General features: G+C 55.8%; 1 protein-coding gene across 2 annotated transcripts in view; it reads right to left on the bottom strand.

The window, feature by feature from the left end:
* Positions 1-4,266: 4,266 nt before the first annotated feature.
* ARHGEF17 (Rho guanine nucleotide exchange factor 17) overlaps positions 4,267-24,742 on the bottom strand; it is a 57,477-nt gene continuing 37,001 nt past the window's right edge. The window contains exons 2-22 of one of the 2 annotated variants that reach the window (XM_073879659.1): positions 23,027-23,104; positions 21,691-21,744; positions 17,557-17,739; positions 15,313-15,429; positions 14,998-15,090; positions 14,580-14,756; positions 14,198-14,248; positions 13,837-13,946; positions 13,645-13,730; positions 11,939-12,057; positions 11,393-11,606; positions 10,798-10,871; positions 10,010-10,209; positions 9,541-9,839; positions 8,869-9,118; positions 8,502-8,588; positions 8,119-8,186; positions 7,742-7,890; positions 7,117-7,291; positions 6,733-7,002; positions 4,267-5,833 (exon numbers count right to left, since the gene is read on the bottom strand). In XM_073879659.1, the coding sequence (XP_073735760.1) occupies positions 5,637-5,833; positions 6,733-7,002; positions 7,117-7,291; positions 7,742-7,890; positions 8,119-8,186; positions 8,502-8,588; positions 8,869-9,118; positions 9,541-9,839; positions 10,010-10,209; positions 10,798-10,871; positions 11,393-11,606; positions 11,939-12,057; positions 13,645-13,730; positions 13,837-13,946; positions 14,198-14,248; positions 14,580-14,756; positions 14,998-15,090; positions 15,313-15,429; positions 17,557-17,739; positions 21,691-21,744; positions 23,027-23,104 (3,051 nt within the window). In that variant the 3' untranslated portion in view covers positions 4,267-5,636. The remainder of the gene's footprint in view (positions 5,834-6,732; positions 7,003-7,116; positions 7,292-7,741; positions 7,891-8,118; positions 8,187-8,501; positions 8,589-8,868; positions 9,119-9,540; positions 9,840-10,009; positions 10,210-10,797; positions 10,872-11,392; positions 11,607-11,938; positions 12,058-13,644; positions 13,731-13,836; positions 13,947-14,197; positions 14,249-14,579; positions 14,757-14,997; positions 15,091-15,312; positions 15,430-17,556; positions 17,740-21,690; positions 21,745-23,026; positions 23,105-24,742) is intronic. The other variant, XM_025848515.2, reaches the window with a different exon arrangement.

The raw sequence follows: 24,742 nt of genomic DNA, 5'->3' as shown, positions 1-24,742 counted from the left end.
TGCAATTTTAACAAGGAAGTACAGAGCAGGAGGAATGCTTTAGGGGCACCTGGCTGGTTCAGTCAGTGGAGAACAGGACTCTTTATTGTAAGATTGTAAGGTTGTAAGATTGAACCGCACGTTGGGTACAGAGATTCCTTAAAAATAAAAAATCTTGGGGCGCCTGGGTGGCTCAGATGGTTAAGCGTCTGCCTTCGGCTCAGGTCATGATCCCAGGGTCCTGGGATTGAGCCCCACATCTAGCTCCCTGCTCCGTGGGAAGGCTGCTTCTCCCTCTTCTACTCCCCCTGCTTGTGTTCCCTCTCTCGCTGTGTCTCTCTCTGTCAAATAAATACATAAAATCTTTAAAGATAAATAAATAAATAATCTTTAAAAAATTTTTTTTCAATGCTCTGTCCTTGGCTAACCCCTAACTGGCCAAGTCCTACCCCTCTAAAGGTGGGCTGCCCCCGTGTGTGTGTGCCTTAGCTCCAGGGCGAGGGTGGGCTTTGGTCTAAGGAGGAACTGGGGCTAGGAGGCCAGGGTGGGGTTCAGCCTTGGGGCAGGACAGGAACTGAGCTGAAGCTGCTGGGCCTGAGAGCTAGGTTCAGCCCTAATTTAGGTCCAGACCCTGAGCTGGGTCTGGAATCTCACTGGGGTTGGGTTTTGGGGTCACAGAGACAGGGGTCAAGTCCCAGTTCTGCCATTGCCAGGCTGTGTGGCCTCTGTGGCTTAAGCAAGTGACTTCACCTCTCTGAGTGCAAGCTCACCAGCCCAGGGTGTTGTGAGGATCTACTGAGATCCCACGTCGGGGGCACCAGCTTCTTCCAGGACACTGGATTCAGAACCCCTATCTGCTCCCTCTCCTCCTGCACCCTCAGTACTTGCTCTGTGTCCTCCCCACAGTCTGGCATCTGTGCTCTGCCTCCATTTGTCTCCAACTCCTGCTCAATGCCCCCCTCCTCAGTTCAGCCCTACAGTCTATCCCTGATCCAGCATGTGATGCCTGTTCACTTGCCTTTGCCAGGCAGGGCTCCTCATTGGCCATAACGGGCCCAAAATAGCACTTCCCCTCGCTGCTTCCTGCAACCTGGCCTGTGGCTTAAAGTCTGTGAGGACAGAAGGAAGAATTGGTGTTTGGCAGGCATGCAAAAGATGTGAAGGGCTCACAGAGGACATTTGGTGCCAGAGAGGGCAGACACTTGCCTAGGGTCACACCGTGAAGGGAGGCTAGGGCTGAGGCTTGAGTTCAGATGTCTGGGTGCCCCATCTCCTCCCCAGGCTCTGCCCAGAAGGTCTAAGGCAGGGCCTCAGCCAGACTTCCCGTCCCTTCACCAAGACTTCTGGACCTGCAGACTACTGCCAACCCCCGTTTGAGGTGTACAACAGGGCCCCTGGAGGCTAGCTACGCCAGTCGTGGGCTTCGTGGGTTCTAAGGGCCATTCTCTGACTGTTCTGACCACAGGAAACCTTCCTGCCTGGGCTGTCCTCCACACCCACCTCACCGTTCCCCTCCAGCCTCAGTGTTGCCTTACTGCGTGAGCTGAGGTTAAGTCCCTATCCCTCTCTGTGCCTCATCTTGCCCACAAGGCAGATGTCTAGCTAAATCCTGCCCTCCGTCCCTAGCCCTCTGTCCCGAGAACCCATTTGGAGAAGGGATGGCTCTCTCCTGGCCTCTGAGATCAGGACATCCTGCCCAGGGCTGGTCTACGGAACATGAGCCAGAGATCTCATGAGGGACTGGATGTGGCTCTGACCCCTCAGACTCCATCTCTCCTGTCCTCCAGCCCCTCCACGTGGCTGCCCACCCCGCTTCCCTGAGCCGCAGAGCCCTGAGCAGACAGACCACATGTGAATCCAGGCTGTACCACTTAGCAGACTAGTGACCTTGAGGAAGGCATTTTACCTCCCTGAGCTTCAGTTTCCTCATCTGAAAAAAGAGAATGATAATGGCACCAACTTCCCAGGACCATCTTGAGGATTAAGCGAGATGGTCCATGTTCCTGACTTGCAGCAAACAATAACTGGGAGCTGGGGTTGTCCCAGCTCCCAGTTATTGTCCTGTGACGTTTAAGACCTAGAGGGGGACTCTAACTGAATTCTCCAGATTGAATTCCACAAATATTTATTGAGCGTCTACTGTGTGTCAGGCACTGCAGGCAGCCTGGGGATGGAGCAAAGAACAAAGGGAAGTCGCCTCTCACAGAGCTCACTCTGGCTTCCCCTGCCTTTTCCTCTGCTCCAGCTGGGCCTACACCATGGACTCCTCACTCCAGGCCCTCCCCTCCCGACTGCCTTGGCTCAAGCTGTTCCGTTTTCATACCAAACCCAAGCCCCACTTCCTGCAACCCCAATGGCCAGCCCTGGTCGTACCCTGGTTCTCCACCTCAGCTGGCAGAATTAAAACATGGTATCATATGCCAGGGTAATGGTTACCCTTGGAGAGTAGACTCAGAGGGGGCAAAGGGGGAGCTTTTAGGGTGATGAAATATTCGGTTTTTTTGATCTGGAGGTGTTCACTTAATGAAAATTCAAGCCACACTAACAATTTGTCTACTTCTCTGTACAAACATTATACCTCAATATAGTTCCCTTGAAAAATAGTGACACCCGGGTCCACCCTCCAAACTGATTTAATTGGTCTGGGATGTGGGCCCCTCAGGTGATTATAATGTGCAGCCCAGGTTGAGAACTACTGCTTTAGAAGAGCAAATTCTTCCAGGATTCTCCCCTGGGCCTGCAGCCTGATGACTGTTCATCCCCCAAGACCTTCCTACCCACAGCTGACTGGCTCAGGGCTGAGCATGTCCACAGGCTGGCCAATGCCCCAGGATATGACCTCCTAAGTAGCAGTTGGCTGGCCAGGCCCAGTCCTGCTGAGGCACAGGAGCTGGGAAAATGCCGGGGACCCAGCCTTGGGTGTCCAGTGCTGAAAGTAAAGTCTGGCCAGGGCCCCTATGTTGAAGGCACAGTGGCCCCAAGACCACAGAAGCTGCACAGCAGTGAGAATAGCAGCCATCTGGCAGCAAGGCAGGAAGCAGAGTCTCAAGGTGGAGGGGCCAGGTGTCCTGAGATGGAGCTCCAATATCTGGGCCACTGTGCTGACAACTATTTAATTAGTGGTTCCCACTAATTAGCCCACCTTTTATTTCAGGGCACAACAAATCTCTTCTTTGTGGGGGAAAAGATTATTGGTCCCATTTTACAGATGAGGAAATGAAGGCTTACAGCGGATGTAACTCATCCAAGGTCACATAGCTAGTTGCAAAGTTAAGATTTCTGCTTAGCTTCAAATTCTGTGTTCTTTCTGCTTTGATTCACCAGAAATTCCACATGAACACTGCTTCCTGCTCTGGAATATATGTGTTTAATACCATCCCCTACTCCCCAGATCTTCCAAGTGAAGTGGCGCTGTGGGGAGATACTCCAAGTGTGTCCCGTGGCCTTGAGGGCCCCGCAGACCCGAGATGTTACACGTATACCTGTGTGCAAAGCACGAACCTACACTCCCCCTTCAGCAACTGATTTGTGTAAAGTGTTCATCACTCAGGTTGAAAGATGTTCCGACAGAGCCGGGGCGGGGGTGGGGGCTACTCTGCCCTTTATGAGTGGTTGCCATCTTGAGCTGTGTAGGGGGTACCCCAGTAGGAAGGGATCCGCCCTGTGAGGACTGGCCAGCCCCATGGGGTTGGCCTTTGCATTCTTACGTCTGATTTAATGACGCACCACTTTGGACCAGAAATCAGACAAACGGATTCTACCCTTGCTCCAAAACCTGAAGTCACCTTGGCTTCTGTCAGATTCCCCAGCCTCACAGGGGGCTTTGCTGCAGAACACCGTTTCCTTGGGAGCATATGTATAGTCTCCTGGTCGCCTTGTTTTTCACGTGCTGCCCGTGTCAGCTTCGGACTCCCAAGCCCCATCCCAGGCCCAGTGACTGAGGAGCTGTGGGGAGCCTGGGAATGTAGACGTACATGGACATATAATTATGTATCATGCTTTATATTCACACATGTAATCTGTAAGGGATTCTAACATGTCGCCCTGGTTACAAAGCCGTGAATAGTCATGAGGCCTTGTTTTCCTGACAAGAGAGCTACAGCCCAGACAGGGGCAGCGACCTGCCTGGGATAACACAGCAGAGTGGTGGCCTTGCCATCCCAGCACCCTTCTGTTCTGGGTCTCTGAGCCCTCCCTTCTGCTCAAGTGAGTGGGTGTTGGGAAGCCCACCAACTGGGGAGCCCTGAGGCTGGTGGCTGGGGGCCACCATGCCACCGACGGGGAGTGGTCATTTGGTGTTTCTATTTATTGACTCTTTTAAAATTCATCATCCAAGGAAAGTTAATACATGACTGTTTGGTAGCAAGAGAAACATAATCTAAGACCGCAATGACCCACGCACCCCAAACAAAAACAGAACCAAACAAACCCCATCTGAAACCAGACCTTTGGAGCTGTAGCTGAAGAAGCAAGGGGCCTGGGGGTCAGACTGGCTCTTGTAGGCCAGGGAGCAGGGAAGAGGCTGCCCGCAAGTGGTTCCCAGTTGAAGAGGCCATGTCCAGCCCCTCAGCTTTGGGCATTCTTCCTGGAGGGACTGCCCTGGCAGGAAGGGTGTGAAGACAGGGTCTCAACAGTCAGAGTGAGGGGGCTCCCAGGCCCACCCTCCCAAGGTGACCATATGTGCCAGTGCATGAGACACAGGGGATGGGGGGCAGCTCTGAGGAGAACAAGGGCCCTTTCCTTTTCCCTGCACAGGCCAGGAGAGAGAGCCCTGTCCAAGTCCAAATTTGGAAACGACTAAAGGCACTGCCAACAAGTTAGGAAATGCCAAGGCCTGGGGAGGCCCCCACATGGGAATCATTGCCCCTTGCAGTCATCACCTGGTTCTGGATGACTGAGGGTGCTTGGTCCTTGGCTCTGGATACTGGAGGGCAGGCCAATCCGGACAAGGCCGTGGAAAGTGTGTGTTGAGAGGCAATGTTTTAGTGCCCTGAACATGCAGTGTGTGTGTGTGTGTGTGTGTGTGCGTGCGTGTGTGCATATACATGCACACCCATGTGTATGTGCACACATGTTCGCAAGTATGTAATGAGGGGGGGATTGGTCCTTCCAGGAAGGCTCGCTTAGGGTCCCAGGGTGGCCCCAGAGCAGGAATAAGGTCTTTTCCCTTCTGTGACTTCCTCAAATCACCCCCTGCCCAGGTCATTGCATAAATAAGTGCTTGGGAAGGTACACATCTAAAAAGGAACATAAATACTGTACATGGGAAAGGATTCTGTCCCCAGCCCTCCCACTGCCCCCAGAAAACCCTCCAAATATTGCACATGGCCCTCCCCAGCCCCATGGGGTCCAGGCCCGGCCGTGTCTTTGGTAGAAGCTCCAGGGACAGAGGTCCTGGGCAGCCCACTGCCCCCTGCCCCACCCCCATGATGACTGGGAGCACCGAAGCACCCAGAGGGCCGGCAGAGGCCCCGGCCCGCTAGCCAGCAGGTGTTCCCTCAGGAATACTTCCGCGGGGCTGGGAGGGAGCCCACGTAGGCACAGGTGCGCCCCTGGTGGGACGCTCCTGGTCAGAGTCTCCTAGGAAGTGTGGGCTAGGAAGAGGCAAGCGGGCTGAGGGCGGTGGGAGGGCAAGTCCTGGGCCACAGCGGACAGGGTCACACCCTCCATAGGAGGAGGTGGTTTGTGCTGTCGTCTCGGCCCACGGTCTCGCTGCTGCTACCACCCCCACTGCTGAGCCGGAAGTCCTCATAGCCGTCTCCTCCACTGATAACGAGCATTTTAGGCCTGGCTGAGGCAGGTCCTCGGTGCCGAGGGGAGTCCCGGTGCTCCAGGGATGGCAGCTTCTCAGGGCCTGGGGGGTGGAGGGAGAGGGTCCATTAGCCGGGGGGTGACTGACGGCTGTGCTGTCCCCTAAGGGCCTGCACCCCAGAAGACAGGAAGAAAGACAGGCATACTTTCTGTGGGGGATCCTACTTCCTGTTAGCCAAGAACTTCTTTGGAAAGAAATAACCCACTTCCTGGCAGTCACACGACTTCTTACCTCTTATTTGTGTGTGCTAGTCAAAAGTGACATAAGTTCTCAGGGCCACACCCCTTCTGTCTCTCTCCCTCTACCGCACATGTACTGTCCTCCTCAAACAGCTTCCTGCTTCCAACAGCCCCTTCCCAGCTGGGGAGCTTCGGTCTTCTGCGGGCGCGGACGGCTCCTGCCTGAGGCTTCCCTGCTTCCGGATTCCCACAGCCACCTCCTCGGGGGAATATGGTTTCCTGCCCAGTCAAAGCAAGCCTTGGCTCACTGTGGCCCTCCTTGACGGATGCCATCTCCTAGCACGTTTCACTTGCTAATCCTCACAGTCCATGGCTCTCCTGCCTGAAATTCTGTGTTCTACTTGCTGTTGCCATTTCCCGCTCTGTCCATCACTCCTGGACGCCTTGCCCTAGACCGCATTTCTGGTCCTCTTTGATTCCCTGCCGTATGCATCCCTTGCTGGGCCACCGTCTAATTCTTAGGCTACAGTTCCTATAGCTCACTGCCTATCTCCTGTGATGCTTCTGGACCGAGTTTTTACACACACCCCATACCCTAGAAGGTTTTATTTTGGGGACTTTGGAGCCGATTTCCTGTCATATATGCCACTTCCAGCTCTGGACCACACTCTTCTTCCCTCTTGAAACCTCTTCTGGCAAGACAGGGGCAAATCTTAAGCAGAGTCCAGGATCCCTGGACTGGGGGAGGATGCACAGACCCACCCGTGTCTGGGGGAGGCAGTGGGGTCGGGCAGAGTAGGTTGAAGCCATCCGGCAGCTGGACTGCAGCCAAGAAGCGGACGTGACCAGTGTGTCCCTGGCCTAGGCCGGCGGGGCTCAGGGGCGCTCTTGGGCAGCTGACGGTACTGGGTGAGGTGGGCATGGTGAGCACGACGCCGGCGCTGGTGCCCACCCACAGCAGCTCCTCGCACACCAGCAGCGCCGTGATCCTCAGGCAGGCAGCCTTGTGCTGCCGGATGATGGCGTCCGAGCCTAGGGGGCGAGACGGACCAGAGCTGGGGCCGCATCCTGGCCCCGGCTCAGCCTCCTCAGCGATGGGGTCGAAGGGCTCCAAGGGACGGGGCGGTGGGGGCCGGAGGTCAGTACCTGCCAGCATCCTGTGCACGGGAGGTGTGACGTCTACCTCTGCCAGTTGCTCAAAGGTGCCTGGGTGGTAGAGACACACGTGGGCGCTGCCTTTCAGTGTCACCCACACCCCTAGGCTGCAGTCCACCATACAGGCCACGCTGCGGCTGGAATCCTGGCCCACGTGGAACGCGTGCTGGTCGGAGCGGTGGGAGGGGCAGGCAGAGGGCACAGGGGTGACTGGTGGGCCTGCCTTCCCTGGCCCTTCCCTGCCTCGTGCCCCACCATCACCCACCTCACCCCTACAACTCACACCAAACCTCTCCAGAAACCCCGCCGGGGCTGACAGCAAAGGCAGCCTCGCTCCTTGGTCTGGATGACCAACCTAGCGAAGCCTGGTTTCATTGAAGCCCCCCCATTTAAGCCTCAGGAATTAAAATGGAGCTGCCTTTTCCCCTGCAACTCAATGACTCTGTGATCAGAGCATATTAAAGCTTGAAGGGTTTTCAGATCAATCACTGGCCTCTCCCTGGACAGATGGATACTTTCTTATGGCCCCCGTGGTCTCATCCCCCTCTCTCACGGGCCAGGCTTACCCCAAATCACCAATTCTGTCCCCACCCCCACCCCCAACCCCCAGCGGTACCTCCAGCTGCAGTGTGTCAGGGCTCAGGACAAGGACTCGGTTCTGGCAGCCACACCACAGCCGCCCACCCACAGACACCATCTTGGTGATGGGGCTCCCCTGAGAACCCAGGGTCACTGACTTGAAGTTCTGGGGGTCCCAGAAATGGCCTGGAGTGGGAGCCGGATAAGGAAAACAGAGCAAATTCAGTCGGTATTGCACTAGAGCCTCACCCTCACAGCCTGAAATGAAATGCTAAAAACCCCATTTGTACATGAGGATACCAAAGCCCAGAGAGGGCCTGAGAGGTGCCCAAAGCCACGTCTCCAGACTCATGGGCCTCAGGGAGAGTGCCTACGCCAGCAACATCGGCGGGGTGGGGTGTGGTAGGCACTCACCTGCTTCTCTTTGGTAGACCACAAGTTCTCCATTGGCCAGAGACACAAACACCTGGTTATTCAGATACCTAGGCAGGGGAAAGAAGGAGGAGTCAGGGGTTTCAGGAGGCCAGAGGAGGTCACCTGGGGCCAAGGGAATCACAGACAAGAGGGCTACGGTCCCTGAGAGACTGCCACTGCAGGCAGGGGAGTCTGAGGCTAGGAAGAGGTAGTGACTTGCCCACAGTCACATGGTATATGAGGTACAACTAGCCTAGGGCGAGGTCTTTGGCCTCCAGCCTCCACAGAAAGGAAGGGCCAGTAGAGCAGGGAGAGCTGGGTGACCAGAGGAGGCCTGCATGTGGAGAAGGGTCTGGACCAGGAGGACTACCCAAGGGCCTTACAGGATGCAGGTCACAGAGGCTGTGTGCTGGAGCTTCATGCTGTTCCTGCGGTCACGGATGCTGTCGGAGGACTGGTACACGTGGATGCTGTGGATCAGGGGTGTGCGCACCTGTGACCGATGCTTGCCTACACCAGCCCCTGAAGTTTGCCCTCCACCTCTGTCTCCACCACCATCTCCCCGCTGCCAGGTGCTGGCCCAAGGTACTGAGATCCCAAAGCCTCCCTGTGGGCTTCAGAGCCCCTGGCAGCCCTGGCTGGCAGTACTCCTGAGGTCTGACCCCAAGCGCTCCTGCTTCTGCTTCAGGATACCATGTGATTTCCCAAGCAGAGAGCTCGGGGTCCCCAGCCCCTGTCCTGCCCCCCTACCAGCCATCCTCAGTGCCCAGCCACACAGAGCTCTGGTAGGCCTCGGGGTCAACGCTCAGCAGGTCCTCAAGGCTGCCCCGGGTGAAGGAGCCACGGCTGGAGCGGCGAAGGGCTCTCCCATCCATTGGGCTGGTGCTGCAGGGACCGCCAGGCCCGAAGGAGCCAGATAGCGGCAGGAAGCCAGGATCCTGCTCCTCCTCTGAACTGGTCGTCTCTGCCGTGGCCTCCTTGGAGCTCGGCGTCTCCTCATCTGAGGGAGACAAAGTTCTCTGCCTCCATTTCCCTCTGCCCGGCCCAAGACCTGCTATCTTTCTAGGCCCCCATCCCCCCTCAGCACATCCCTCCTGGCCATGTCCCTCCTGAGGGCCTCTCAGCCCAACAGAGAGGTCTGCATAGCTCAGGCCTTGTCATTCTGCTCGGGGACAGTTTAGCGCTACAGGCTCCTAGTGCTGACCTGGCCCGCATCCACCACCACATCGTGGACAGGGGCATCAACCACTCCATCTTCCCTACTTAACCGGGCATTCCAGGGTCTTCAGGATCTGGCCTGACTGGCCCACTGCCCTCTGAGGCCTTGGTGTCACAGCCCCCCTGCCCACCCATCAGTACCTGCTGGGTGCCCCTTCCTCTGTGCAGTCCACCCTGCCTGACAGCCCCAAGCTGGGCACTCACTGCCAAAGCTAGAGGAGATGGTGGACCGGCTGGCTTGGCTCTGCAGCGTTCCTGAGGGGCTGGGTGAAGACTCATCATCGGAGTCGCTGTCAAAGGGCACCAATTCCGGGCGGGGGTCCCCTTCGGTGGGGCCCGGTGTCATCTCCAGCCCCGAGCCTGCAATGGAGATGTGCAGGCAGGGCTGGGGCCCTGGCTCTGCCAGCGTCGCTGCTTCTTCATCCGCGGCCTCGACGTCCAGTTCTGGACCGGGGGTATCCAGTGCCGTCTCTGGGGCGCTCCTCAGCGAGGCTGGCCGTTCCCTGTGAGATGTAGGAGTGGGGATGAGAGCTGCCAGGAGCCGAGGCTCTGCCCCCCCTTGGCCACAAGCCCTCTAGGCCCGCCCCGTCCACCAGACTTAGTCGCCTGCAACCACAGAGGGGTTGGGGGCAGGGATCTGTCCCACTGGCCCCCCCACTGGCCCCGGCCTCACCTGTGGCCATGGCGCTGCAGGCCGGGCACGGCACCTATGCAGAGGATGCGGGCGGAGCAGACGGCAATGCAGGCCTCCACGTCGGGCTCGGCGCGCAGGCTCAGCAGGCACACCTGGCCCACGTAGCCGTCGCTGTTGCACACCCACACCTCGGGCATGGGCTCTGGGCAGCTACTCTGGGTCGGCGCTGCGCACGAGAACTGCGGACGGCACCAACGGGCAGGGGAAGGTGGATGGAGGAATTGTGGCCAGCTCCCCACCGCTCACCAGGTGGCCGGCGGAACGAAGGGAGGTGGGCCTGCGCGGGTGTGTACGAATTCCCAGTACGCCCCCTCTGTGCACGCATGTACACACACACACACAGCGCGTGTGCCACTCTGCAGGTCAGATGCACGTACGCCTATGTGATGTCGGTATCATCCCTTCACATACATATGTGTACGCATACATCCACACACATGCAAACCCTAAATATGACTCCATATATATGTGGTAACAAATGTGAAAAATGGTAAGCTCTGTCCAAATGTATGCAGACTCTGACAAGCGCATGACTTAGACACCTCACAGGAATGAGACAGCCTTCGGTCACATGCACACATAGATGTGTGTGGGCACACCTACGTGCATGTGACACACGTAGTATCCACATGCATGTGCAGAGTTGTACACTTAAAGACAGGGGGCAACTGCCATGTACACACAGGTACGTAATGTTGTACCCCAAACGTGAACACGTGCTGGTTTGAATATACATGCGCCCGAGTAACCCCGGCCCCCACACACACCTGCATGCCGCTGCGGGTTTTCATGATGGGGATGGCCTTCAGGAACTCAGGGTCTAGACAGCTTTTGCTGGATGCTGCAGCGGAGGTGGACAAACAGACACCGCTTAGCATTCACCTCACCCTCGACCACTTCCCTTCCTTCCCTGCTCTTCAGGATCTCTCAAGGGAAAACGAGGTGGCTGTAGGTTATGCCCTGCTTGCCCCTGGCCTCGATTTTCCCATCTGTACAATGCGGGAGGCAGACCCAGAAGTCTCTAGGGATCTTCTAAGCCCTGGACCCTGATTAATAGCTTTCCCTGCTCTAGGCCTACTCAGAGAGTATGTAGAGGGGGGGAGGGCGGGGGGGGGTGGGTCCCGGCATGCACTGCCCTAAGCTCACCCTTTTCAACCACTGATTCCTCTCCCTGCCAGTGAGACCCTGGGGAAGTCCCATGTTTCTCCGTAGGAGCCTCAGTCCACCCTCCCACCAGCAGGGGCTGAAGCACAGGACACCGCAGTGTCGGGACTTCTGGCTCCTGATCTCCCAGACCGCAGCATGGTGCTGCCCACTGCCTGGACGTGTTGAAAGGAGGACACCGGCATGGGCCTGGCTTACCCAGCTTCCTCTTGGCATCATCAAAGGCCTGCTCAAAGCCAAGGCGGGCATCAGGGTGAGGGAACTCGAAGATGAAGGAGTCCGTGCCCTCAGGCCTCGTGGTGCACAGCTCCAGCTTGGTAGGGGGGAAGGAAAGCGCGTAGCACAGCGCCTGCTTCTCCGACAGGTCCCGGTGCATGGCGGCTGAGAGGTCCCGCAGTGCTTCATCCAGGCTCTGCCAGGACGAGGACCCAGGCCTCAGGCCCTGACAGCTTCCCCCAGTCTGCTCCTGCCCTGAGAATGCAAGTGGGGACCTGCCTCTCCCCCCAACCCCCTAGACATGATGGGCCCTCTCTCCTCCCTCAGCTGGGGACACAGCTGTGTCTCCACTCTCAGGCCTGGAACACATCACTTCCCTCAGTTGTGGTGAGGCTGTATTTTCCCCTTCCAATAAGTGACAGAGATGAGTGACCTCTTCCTCAGGTAAATGAAGAGGCTGTTTTCTCTCCCTCAGATCTGGGAACCCCTACCGCCCCATTCCCCCAGCCTCAGGCAGAGGGCACAGACCTGGTGGGGGAAACCAAGGCTCTCAGAGAGTTTGCTCATCTGGCCCAGGGTGGTCAGGTCCTCGTCTAGGCGGCTGATAGCCTTCTGGACGTTCTCCCGATTGGTGGCTTGGGACGCCCCTGGTGGGGACAGAAGAAGGCCATGGGCAGATACAGAGGCAGATAAGGTCAGGCTTGGACAGACGTTCTTCCCTTCCCTCACAGTCTGCAGCTCAGCGTGGGGAGTGGCCTGACAAGCCAAGAGCTTGTCAACCCCAAGACCCAAGGAACAAAGTGACAGACAGGCAGCTCGCAGAGAAACACCAGGCCTGGGAACAGGGGACTGGGCCTGATTCAAAGCCACTTGGCACAGGGTGCTGGTCCCTTGGAGAACTCCCTGGACGAGCACAAAGAATAAACAGCAGAGGGCTCTGCAGCTTCTGCAGGCTCCAGCAGACACCGGAAGCCTCGGCGGTGCAGCCTCCACAGGCCAGTCAGCCGGGCAGCCAGAGCCTCGGGCGGTCAAATCTGCTGACCAAGGGACTCAATTCCCCGACAAAGGAGGGAAAATGAGCTGATGCTCTGGATTTCTCTAGTCCTATCCCATACCTGACCACAGCCAAGTAGCTGGCCCCACAGGCCAGCTCAGCATCCCCACACCCAGCACTGCCTGGCCGGGGGTGTCCACCCTGGACCAGGAACCCACCAATGGGCAGAGTAGACAGCAGTGGAAGGTACTAGAAACGCTAAGGCTTGGGTTTTCTTCTACTCCTTCTGAAGGACAACTGTCCCCCCACAACTCTGTCTGGGCAGCCCTGGTTTCTTCCACATGACCCCGCCCCACTCTGACCACACTTGATTGGACCAGGAGCAGACACCTGAGCTAAAGGTAGTCATTCTATCGACTAGCCTGTGTTCCAAACTGGACCAATCATCGGCCTGTATTCCTGCACAGGGGCCCATGTGAGGCAGGCCTGAGTTTGCCCTGGGGGCCACCTCACTGAGCCTAGGGACAGAGTCTGGGCCCGCACTGCCTGCCAGCCCAGAGGTGCCCACACCACTGTCCCAGACCAACCACCGCACTCAGAGAGGTAAACTTCGGATCCTGGAGCAGCTAGGGAGAAAGGGCCAAGATGCAGAACAGGCCATGAGGGATCACAGGGGTTGGAAGGAAGGAGGAAGCAGAGAAGCCGAGAGCAGTGAGAACAGGCAGACGCAGAGACAGACAGACAGATGGAGACACAGACACACATGTACACACAGCAGAAGGAGCAGCTCCTTGAACCCGCTTCAACTCCTGACAGCCTCAGCCCCAAACAACTGGATCTTTCCAACCAGCCTTTTGCTTGGACTGACTTGGGTGAGTCTCTGCTCCCGATGAGCAAAACTGCTGGACCAGAGCAGTGTGTCGTCGTCCGACAGGACGCTGGTGCAGTGGTCAGTGGCTAGTGGCGGTGTGTCTGCGCTCCTCACGCCGCCCCAGCCTAGGTGAGGTCCCGCCCTGTCAGAAGGTGGTCTGCGTGGACAGGTCCTGGTGTGGTTCTGTGGCAGGCACACCAATCCTTCATGCCACCCCCCTTGTACTGGCTGGGAAAGTGAGGCCCCCAAAAGCAGAAAAGCAGATGGATACAGGCAGCCAGCCTGGCCACAGTTCAAACCCTCCAGGAGGGCTTCTGAGAGCAGGGCCCGGACACCCAGAACCCCCGGGAAGGCCTAGGCCAGCCCCACCTTTGATGATGTCCGCATCTTCTAGCGGCAGCTTCCACAGCAGCTTGTACTTGCTGGCCGTGTCAATGACGCTGGCTGCTGTGTACCTGTGGGGAGCCAAGGGGGTGCTCTGGCCAAGCCGGGGGCAGCGGGGCCCAGGGAGGGCCAGCTTCTCTGCCCCTGCCCAAGTGCAGCCCCGCCCCGGCCACTCACAGGCTCATGGAGCTGCGCCGCAGGGAGCCTGATTTCCGCTTTAGGGTCGTGCAGATGATGAGGTCCGTGAAGAGGAAGAGGGACCGGTCCTTCTTGCCACCAACGGCCTTCTGTGGAGCCCGAGGCAGGACTCAGGCCCAGAGGCCCACCCTCCTGCCCACCGTGCCCAAGGGGACAGCCAGACCCAGAGAAGGGTGAGGGCTCTGCCCCAGATGCCCAGAGGCAGAGGCAGAGTTGGGACTCGACCCGGGACTCCTGTTGTGGGGAAGAGCAGGGAGGCCCAAGGGCAGCAGGTATGAGCAGAAGTGTGAACATAGTGGGGAGATGGGAACAGGTGGGTAGACAACAGGAGACTTCTTACCACTTCGATGACCATCTCCTGCCTGAGGAACCGCCGCAGAGGGGCTTGGAGCTGTGGGGCAGGAGAGACAAAACATCCTGAAGGTCAATGATTAATCCCATCTCCTCCCCAGACCCTGGGGGACCCCTTGGCCCCACTCTATGGGTCAGGCCAGTAGAAGCAGCATCCCCTCCGTCTTCCTGATGCTGTGTGGTCAGGCCGCAGGACATGTGGCCAGAGACAGACAGGGAGGAGGACGTGGCTGTGGACAGAGACGGGTGGGGACGCTGAACAGACAGGGATGCACACGCACTGCAGACACCGCTGTGGAGGTGGACGTGACCGTGACTGCAGGTAACCACAGACGCAAACAAAGGCATGGGTGGAGGGGGTGGGCACTCACATCCTCCATGCCCTCGATGTGAGCCTCAATCTCCTGCAGCACACGGGCATGTCGCTCTGCCTCCTCGGCACTCCGCACACCCTTGTTGATGCGTTCAGCCACCTGTTTGATGTTCCGCTGAGCATCCAACAGGAGTGGGTGGTCTGGGTGGTCCTCAGGTGTGTGCTTCAGGAGGTCCTGGGGAAGAAATGGGGTAAGACCCCTGCTTATTAGCTGTCCCTTTCAGGCCCTGGGGCCCCACACTAATGGCTAGGGCAGAAGGGACTATAATATAAGGAGGCTCCAGAGAGGACTTCTTTTCCTATCCAACCCCTGGGGACTCTTGATGTCAGGCTTGACTGAGTAGGGGCCTCACAGCCCCCTGCATCCTCACGTGCCTTCCAGCCTTGCTCCCCTGCCCACCCAACCCCATGCCCACCTTCACCAGAAGCTCATAGCGTGGGATCCGCTGCACAGGCTTGATCATGAGGTCAGACAGCGCCTGCTTCTCCTTGTTCTCACGCATGCTTTGCTGAAACCAGAAACAAGGTGGATGGGCACCCATGTGAGGAATGTCATGCAAAGAAGGGAATGTCCAGGGACAAATCCCCAGCCAGTCCCTCCAGCCCAGCCTAAGGGCAAAGACTGAACCACAGGCTAAGGCTTGCGGTGCCCAGTCTGGGAGTTCTTGCCCCCTCCCAAAGCTGGCCCAAGGTGAGGGTCATGTCCATCCCCCTGAGCTAGCCAACAGTACCTCCAAGAACTTGAGAAAGGCAGGCCTCGCCTCCTTAGCCACACGCACGGCATCCTTTGCATTGAGAAAGTTATCAATGTAGGCAGAATAGATGTTGACCAGGACGTCCTTGGAGAACTGTAGGTGAAGAAGCAGGTTGGGGACCTTTAAGGTGTCCCTTACTCCACCTCACCCTGTCCTGGTTTCCAATGATTCACAAGCCAACATCCTTTCCCTCTAACTGGACATGATATGGTCTCTAAGGGATGGGGCAGGTGCTCCTGTGTCGTGTATACACATTGTATGTGTGACTGTGTGAGTAGGTGTGTACCTGTGCGCACATCCCCCTCCCAACGTATCTTACCTACGGTTTGTATGTACATGGACATACATATGCCTACATGTGTCCTGTAGACCAGGCTCTCCCATTTCCAAGTGGGCATTTCCATCCCTTGCTCTCCCACCCCACTAAGTCCAGCCAGGCAGGTCTCCCTCCTCACTGTCCTCTGAAAGACACAGACTCATTCCAACCACTTGGCCGTTGCTCATGTAATTCTCTCCACCAGAATGCCCTTAGCGCATCCGAATCTCACCCACCCTCAGGGCTAAGCTCCAACTGTGCCGCCTCCAGAAAGCACTCCCTGCCCTGACTAGGACTTTTCCTCTGTGAGGAGCTAGGCACGCCCATCCTGTCCAGTAACATCCCGCTCAGTGGGGGCACACAGCTGGTGGCTAATACCCGACAGCCCGCTGACAGCTGGGCTAAATATGGAAGATCTTGGTCAGAAGTCCTGGCTGGGAGTTGGGATACTCTGGTTCCTGTGTCAGCTGTACCATGGATGGACTAGGGGACTTGTGGTGGTGTTTGTTTTTGGCCCCTCTGGGCCCACAAGCCCCTGTGTCTCTAAGGTGCTGACTGTCCCCCTCCCCAGGCCCGGGGAGGCCGCAGCAACTCGGAGGGGAAGACAGCCCTTACCCACCAGCCCACCCTGGGGCAAAGCATTCTCTGCTGATCCCTTCCTGGGACCAGGGCCTCTGCTCATCAGACCAGGGTCAGCATCCAAGTCCAGACAGGGGATGAGCCTGGGGACACTGAGGGTGGTGATGGCCTTGAGGTGTTAGCACTCAACAGGGGTCCCATCAGGGTTTGTCACATCAGTTCCAGATCAGCAGGCACCTTCTAAGACCTTCTTAGGCTCAAGGCCCACCCGCATCATCACTAACACATGAAAAAACATCCACATCTCACAACAATAGATAAGACTTTTTTTTTTTTGCTGGTATAATTTTTGGAAGGAGTTTTACCATTTTGCTTTTGAAATTATTTGGCTCTGAGTAACCATTTTAGTTTGTGTTTGGCTATGATTTATCAGTCATCACCATGCATTCTTGGGAATTCTGGCCAAATAAAATGTACCTTAAGTTTTTTCAAACGTAATTAACCTCGTATAAATGAACACTAAACGTAACAATTAAAGAAAATGGCATGCTATGTTTTTACAGACACGTAATTAAATGTTTACTAGTTTTGCTTTTGCAGTTCTTTTTGAGTTTTGCAGCCAATACGTTTTCTAAGGTCCCATTCACTATGGTAGGATCCTGAAGAGCCTCACAGGCGGAGGTCAGCTCCTGGTGCAAGGGGGCACAGAGTGGGGCAGAGTGTGGGCACTGGGGCCGCATTTCCTGGAGTTGAACCCTCTACCACTCACTAACTGTGACTTTGATCAAGATACTTTCTCTCCACGCTGCAGAGTCAACCACTTTAAACTTGGAGGAATAACTGCACCTTTCTCCTAGACTTGTGAACATATATGACATATTTAGAATAATGGCTAGTTCATAAGTGCCAAATAGTTAGCTATCCTATTAAAATGCTGGATGGAGAAAAGAGCTAGTCAAGGTAAGGGTTGAGATCAGTAACAGCATCCACTGAGGTCTGTGTCAGCACCAGCTCAAGGTCAGGACTAGGGTCGAGTCAGTGTCACCAACTAGAGCTGGGTCCAGGATCAGGGTCAGTAACTGGTTGGGACTGGGGCCCACGCCAGAGTCTAGCCAAACTCTGGGGTTTAGTGGTGTCCAGGTTCAGGTCAACCCCAGGGCCGGAGTCACTGCCAGTGTCTGCTCGAGTCCTGGGGTTGGATCTGGGATCAGAGTCAGTGTCCAGGTGGAGTGGGTGTGGGTGAGGGGTCCATGGCAGCAGCTATCCCCTTCCAGGAGGGGCCCAAGCTTGTGGGGGCTGAAGCAGCAGAAAGCAGGGCCACTCACCGACTGGACAAGCAGGTCTCCCACCTTCTGCTGGGCGTGCCAGGTCTGTACACAGTGCCGCACCTGCTCGAGGAACTGTTCGTGGTGCTCCAGAAGCTCGGGGATCTGGTCGAAGATCTCATCCACCAGTGATGGGTCACACAGCAAGGAGTTCTCTGGCTGCTTCAGCGGCTGCATGTAGCCCTGGGGGTCCCCCACAGGTCAGTGGGGGTACCCTCAGAGGGATAGCACCCCAACCCCCTGGCATAGGTGCACACGAAATCACCTGGGCCTGTGACTCAGGGCCATGCCTCCCGGATCTCCCTTGTTAGACTCTGCTCTAAGAGGGAGACAGGAAGACCTATCCCCATGCCCCTCACTGTGCGGCTCGGGGCCTGGCATAAGACGGGGGTTAGTGGGCTCGGGAAAGGTTTGTTGGACGCACCAACAAGCAGAGCTTGGAGTGAGGAAAGCAAGAAGACTGGCCTCCTGGGAGACCCACACACACTAACTCAGCAGACGATTTATTGAGAACTCACTATGTGCTAGCCACTGGTCAGCAGTGAACAAGGAAGACCAAGCTCCCTGCCCCAGTAGAGCTTACAATCTAGTCAGATGAAACACAAAATACAAGAAAGAAACAAACAAAAAAAAAAAACCCCACATTTCATCAGATCTTTAAGAAAAAAAGACGCTGCCAATTAAGTTATTATATGCCATTAATTATAGGATGAACCTGGAGTTCCAGATGTTAATCTTAGAATCAGTTACACGTGGAAAGTTTGAGAACTGCTGTGGGGAAAATAAAGCAAGGGGGTGCCTGCAAGGCCTTTAGTGCCACTATCTGAGCACTGATTTCATGGTTTTCAGGTCTACTGGTCAAGTCTGATTAAAACTCCTTTTCTTCACCTCAAATCTGCTTTCACCGCCCGTTTCGTGAGAATGAAGAGCCCTGCTTGCGGCAGGTGTGCTCACGGAGCGGTCGTCCTCTACTGGCCGAAACTATAACTACAAGCCCAAGAATTGAGGATGTTTGAAAAAGTAACACAATGTTGCAATAAAATTTATATTAAACATTTTTAAAAATTGGCTTGTTTGATAAAACAGCCTCGAGAAAGTCAAGCTCAACAGAATCCTCTTGCCTGGTTGGGGATTCTTAGAAGGTCAGGGGGTGATGGTGAGACAGGCAGGCAGCCTCCCTCTTACAGCTCTTAGGCCAGTCTGAGCCAGGGTCTTCTCTGGCGGGGGTGGGGGGGGGGGGGGGGGGGGGTGGGCGCTGCTGCCCCACACGGAGAGGAGCTAAACTGCATCCCACACAGGAGCAGGCACACAGTGGGAGGAAAGACTAAGCAGAGACCCCGATCCAGAACCTCCTAGGAACCAACACCTGCACCCACTCATGGTGTACTTGCTGGGCAACTACTGAGTGTCCCGCCTTCTAAGCACCAGGCGGCACCTGAGAGCAGACAAAAGTCCCGGTGCTTGTAGAGCTGACACCTTAGTGGAGGGAGGCAGAAAATAAACACCATAAATAATGAAATTATGACACGTGTGTTAGAAGGCAGTAAGTGCTATGGGGAAAAGACAGGGTCAGGAGTGCTGGGAGAAGGGGGCTGGGTCAGGGAAAAGGGGGGTTGTTGGCTGGGAATGCAGGGGTTGAAGAAAGACTCAAAGGGTGAAGGTGACACTGAGGAAAGGTGTAGCCTTAGGACGCGGGTTCAAACCCCATCGCCTCTGGCTGTTAACCTTGGTATTTCCTCATTTTAAACTCCTGGCCTACAGCTGAAACTAACGTTAACACTGTGTGTCAACTATGCCTCAATTAAAAAATAAAATAAAAAGAACAAAACTCTCGGCTTGCAGGAACGATACCAGTCAGTGTGGGTGGCAGTGGTCACTGAGAGGGGACACTAGGGCCGTGGAGTCCAGTCTCAGCTTGAATAGCACCGATATGCTCAGACAGTGCAGACTAGCTGGTGAGAGGGAGAGCCCTAGAGTCAGACTGACAGGGATTCACCCCAGGGTGTGGCAATTCCCGGCTCTGTGACCTTGAACAGTTGCTTTACGTCTCTGTGTCTCAGGTTCATCATCTGTAAAATGAGGGTTATCATGAGATTTGAATGATTTAACTTATGTAAAGTGCACATATGAAGCACTCAATAAACGTCAGCTCTCAGTACTACCACTTGTGTCCCCCCCAGAATCCTTACACTCCAACCTAGTCCCCAGCGTGCTGGTATTTGGAGACGGGGCCTTTGGGAGGTGAGTGGGTCATGTGAGCAGGGCCCTCACGAATGGGATTTGTGCCCTTCTACAAGAGGTCCCGGAGAGCTCCCTCAGCCCTCCCACCAGGGAGGGCACAGTGAAAAGGAGGAAGTGGGTCCTCACCAGACACCAAATCTGACAGCGCCTTGATCTATGAGAACTGAATCTGTATTTGTTCAAGCCACCCAGTCTGTGGGATTTTTGTTCTAGCAGCCCAAATGGACTAGAATACCACTTAATAGTTGGATGACCCTGGGCAGTTTTCTTAACCTCTCTGAGCCTTCATCTCCTCATACGAAGAGGGAGTTATAATATCTACCTGACAACGTTAATGTAAAGATTAGATGTGATTTTATATACACGCACTCACGCACACATGCACACGTGCAGACGTGCCAGGCAGTATGCTAAATTATACATGCATCTCTCTTGCAGCCTGAACTCAAGAGGTAGGTACCATTATTATTCCCACTATGCAGACAAGGACCCTGAAGCAGAGACTGATTATGTAACTTGCTCCAGGTGACATGGCCGGTCAGGAGGTAGTGCCAAGTTCGAACACTGGTGGCCTGGCTTGGACCCCAGTCCTTGTGACACACCAGGGCTGCCTTGAGTGACAGTCCTGGGGTTCGGCTGACACTCTCCTGCCCATCTCCACCCCTCGCCACCCACACTCTCAATCTGGCCTCCTGAGAACTATCCCCCCTTAGCTTTTCCACCAGCAGGTCCTGCAAGCCTCTACGCGTGCAGCGCTGAACTGGCCAGGAGATTCGAAGGTAGAGAGACGCGCCCGGGTCCCGCCGGCCTCCAGTGTGTGAACAAGGCATGAGCAGCCTCGTTACCTTTGCACCCTTGCACTGGGACACGGGTATAATTAGTCACATTTTGCGCACAAAAACACCGAAGCTCAGAGAAGTGGGGTGACTAGGCTAGCATCACCCAGCAGGGAGGCGAGTAACTCAAACCCTGGACTGCCTGACCCCAATGCCTTCAACTCCCACCTAGGGGACCACAAAGGACCCCACGCTCTGCTGGACCCCAGCATGACTACTGCTGCCTGGCAGCCAAGGGCATCTCTTAAAGATGGCATTCTGGTTGTGTCCCAGCACCTGGCACAGCAGTCACCCCGGCCACCTCTCCATGGCTAACTGCTCAAGGTTTCTTCCAGCTTCCTGGCCTTTGCTCCTATTGTACCCGCTGCCCGAATGGTTCCCTCCAGGCTCCCCCGCTGCTGAACGCTTACCCATCCCTCAGGTCTGCACTGAACACCCCAGCCTCAGAGAAGCCCTCCCTGGCCTCTGACACCAGGGCAGGCCCCCGTTCTGTGTTCTCTTTCTGTGCGCTTGTTTTTAATATATAAAAACAATGTATTTTTTTGTGTGGCAAAATACACATCATAAAATTTGTTAATTTTAATCATTTTTAAGTGTACAGTTCAGTACTCACATTAAATACACTCACGTTGTTGTGGAACCATCGTCCCCATCCATCTCCGGAACTTTCCCATCTTCCCAAACCACAACGCCATAACCATTAAACACTAACTCCCACTTCCCCTTCCCTAGCCCTTGGCAAGCACTGTTCGACTTTTCTGTCTCTATGAACTTGGCCACCCTCGGTGCCCCATGGAAGCGCAATCATACAGTATTTGTCCTTTTGTGACTGGCTCATTTCGGTTTAGCATCACGTCCTCGAGGTTCACCCGTGTTGTGGCACGTGTCAGAATTTCCTCCCTTTTCTGGCTGAACGGTACTCAGTTGCTACAGAAACACCCTCCGTGCACTTTTGCACCCGCATTTGTCCTCACGTATGGTTTGTGTGACTGGTTACTGTCAGTCTCTGCCATAGACTCCAGGGGACAGGGGACGGGACCTTATCACTCATGCTCACCGCTGAACCCTCACTGAGAACACGGTCTGCACCCAGAAGATGCTCGTTGCAGATCTGTGGAGTAAATGAATGAACACTCTGGATCTTTCCAGGGCTCTACCTTCTGTTCTCTGCTCTCACTCTGCCTACATGGCTTGAGTAAATTCGTCCTCAACCGTACCTGTCAGGCCCCACCTCAGCTGGGATCCACGCCCTCTGCCCTGGGCCCCAGGCCCGCACGTGCGTCCTGACTCAGGGGCTTTCCCACGCTGGAACCTGATCTGGCCATCTCGCCCCAACTTTCACACGTGGGGTTCCTCCAGTGCTGCCTTCACCCAGACCAGGAGTCCAGGCCTCATCCCACAGCCGAGCAGCTACTGTGCCAGGCCTGACCAGTGCACCTCCTGAATGTCTGTCCCAACGCTCGTTCCCTGTGGCTTCTGCCCTGGTCCTGGCCTCTCCTCCCTTGCCAACCCTCAGTGGCCTTGGCCCCCTCTTCTGCTGCCCACCTTCCTGGCAGTCACACAGACTTTATAAAGCATGAATCAGATGACCCAATGCCGCCCCGGCTCAAAGCCCTTTGCTGACTCTCCAGGGCCCCTGGTAGGGTCCAAACCTTCTTCCTGGTATCCAAGGGCCCTACCACGTGGCTCCTGCTGGCTCCGCCAGCATCCCCAAGAGGCAATCCCCAAGAGGACCAACCCTTTGTGCTTTGTGCCAGCCTCTCCTTACTTGACTTGCACGTGCTGTTCCTGTTGCTGAGAAGACAGGTAGGGAGGAAGCCAGCACGTCCTCCAGGGAAAAATACCCTGACCCACACCTCACAGGTGCCCCCTCAATGCTTTGAGAGTGACCATATACTCAACGATGTCCCCAACAGGACAATGAGGTCCTGTGGCGCAGCTTGTCTCTCTTATTTGTCCTCATGTTTCCTGTACCTGGAACAGGGCCTGGCACATGGCAAGTGCTCAACATTTTATTCAACAATTATCTTCCCAGTCAATGAATAAAATGGACGGGGCTACAGTTGGTGGGGGCACAGATTTAAGCTGAGGCACGGGGCCGCCAGGGGGAGGTGGCAGGACAGTAAAAGGAGGGAGCACCTGCCCTGGGGTGGCCTGTCTGGCCTTATTAAGTCCCCTCTATGTTCTCTCCCACCCTGGAGGGGGCTTCCTTCTCTGGGGTAGTCACAGGATGGGGGATTCTCCATGGAGGGGTGATGTTACCCAGGGTCATTCCTCTCTCCTCTCTAGCCTCCATCCCCTGTCCACAAAATGGGTTTGTTCCCACATGTTTGATGGCCTCCTAGACTCAGAACGGCCACTCTCAGGGGGCCTGGTCCAGCCTTGAGCCTCACCTGCAACAGGGTGCGCAGCGACTCCACATAGGACTGCTCCGTGTCCAGCAGGGTCATGGTCACGTGCTTCCGCATGTCCTTGGGGGACAGAAGGCAGAGGGTGAGTAGTGCCTTGTTCCCCTCAGACCCAGCCCCCTGCAGTCACCTGGACCCAGAGAGCCCACCCTCATCCTCCCCCTGGCCTTCAAGGCCTGCATTCCCACCGTCCAGGGCTGCTGGCTGTTACCCCAGAGCACCATGGACCTCCACTCGGCCAGGGACTCGCTCTCATCCTCCCTGTGCAGGGAGCACCCTCCCCCTACATCTCAAATGCCCCCCTTTCCAGGATGTGCCCCTTACTCCTCCATCACCACCCCCATGGCTGCTGGCAGAGCTGATGATCTCCTGTGCACTTCGAGGTTACCCACTGGGCTCCTGAAAAGGACTCAAAACAATCAATAACCTCTCACCTTTGCAAAGGAAGATGCCTCCAGGCCACTCCCCACTCCAGCTGCAAACTCTGAAAACCCCTCCTTCCGGCTCAGTGCTATGGAGTCAGACCCTACTAGACTGGGCTTCATGCCATCCCTGAGAGTGCAAACTGTGGCCGCCTGCCACAGATGAAGAAAAGGTGGCTCAGGAAGGGGAAGTCAGTGTCAAAGGTCACACAGCCAGGTAGGGGCAGGGTTCACCCACTCTCAGACAAGGCTGGATATCAGTTCTCTCAGTTAAAAAGGTTAACTGAGCCCTACTCCACACCAAGCACTGTTCTAAGCATATGTTATTTCATCGTCCTGACCACCCTGTGAGGTAATGTTGTTCTTCTTCCCATTTTAAGGATGGGGGAAAGGAGACCCACAAACTAATGTCTCCATCCTAAGTATCAGATGGTCAGCAGTAGGGAATCCCTGAGGGGTCATCCAGATTCTGCACCCACACTTCCAGGGATAGGGTGTGCCTCCCTGACAGGGCAGCCCTATTCTGTGGGAAGGCTTTGCTAGAAGCCAGACAGAGGATGCCTTCTCTGTGTTTGACTCCCTGGGACCCAGCTTACCTACTGCTCCTTGCCACCAGTTCCTATGCCTCTGGCCCACTCCTTCTCCAGGAAGGCTTCACCAGATGGTATGCCCACCTCCCTGTAACCCCCTCCCTCTGACTCAGGGACTCGGGGCCAGGTCTGTCCCCAAACCTGTCAACAATGAGACACACTCAGAAAAGTAGGCTCCTGTGTTAGGAACTCACAGTTGGGGGCGGTGTGAATGGCTCTCCCTTGCGGGAGGGGAGGAGACTGGCTTTGCCCCACCTCTACCAGCTGCATGCTCTCTGATGGGTGAGAAGACACTGGGCTTTGCCTCAGAGCCCCCAGCTACAGCCAGATCATCTATCCTCAGTGATTCAAAGTCCTTTAAAACAGCAGGGCAGCTTCTAGTAGGAAGGAACACCAGTTGGGCCCAGCCCAGGATGGAGAGTTGGGAGAGCATCAAAGGTCAGAAGGGCCTCCCAAGGAAAGGCGCAGATGCCCAATCCCCTCATCCCTCAGGGCCCTCTCAGCACTTCACAGATATGGCTCATTTCTGCCTACACTCAAAGGTGTCACCATCTCCACTTTACAGGTGAGGTAGTCAAGTCTGAGAGGTGACTTGACTTGCTCAAGGTCACACAGCCAGTGACTGGCAGAGTGAGGACCAAGTCTCTTCATGGTTTTTAAAGATTTATTTGAGAGAGAGAGAGAGAGAG

The sequence above is a fragment of the Callorhinus ursinus genome, unplaced genomic scaffold, assembly GCF_003265705.2.
Source record: "Callorhinus ursinus isolate GAN/ISIS: 27379988/994484 unplaced genomic scaffold, GSC_fseal_2.0 scaffold35, whole genome shotgun sequence".
NCBI classification, from domain to species: Eukaryota; Metazoa; Chordata; class Mammalia; order Carnivora; family Otariidae; genus Callorhinus; species Callorhinus ursinus.
Note: the sequence above shows the minus strand (reverse complement) of the source record. Positions and strands in the feature narration are given on the sequence as shown.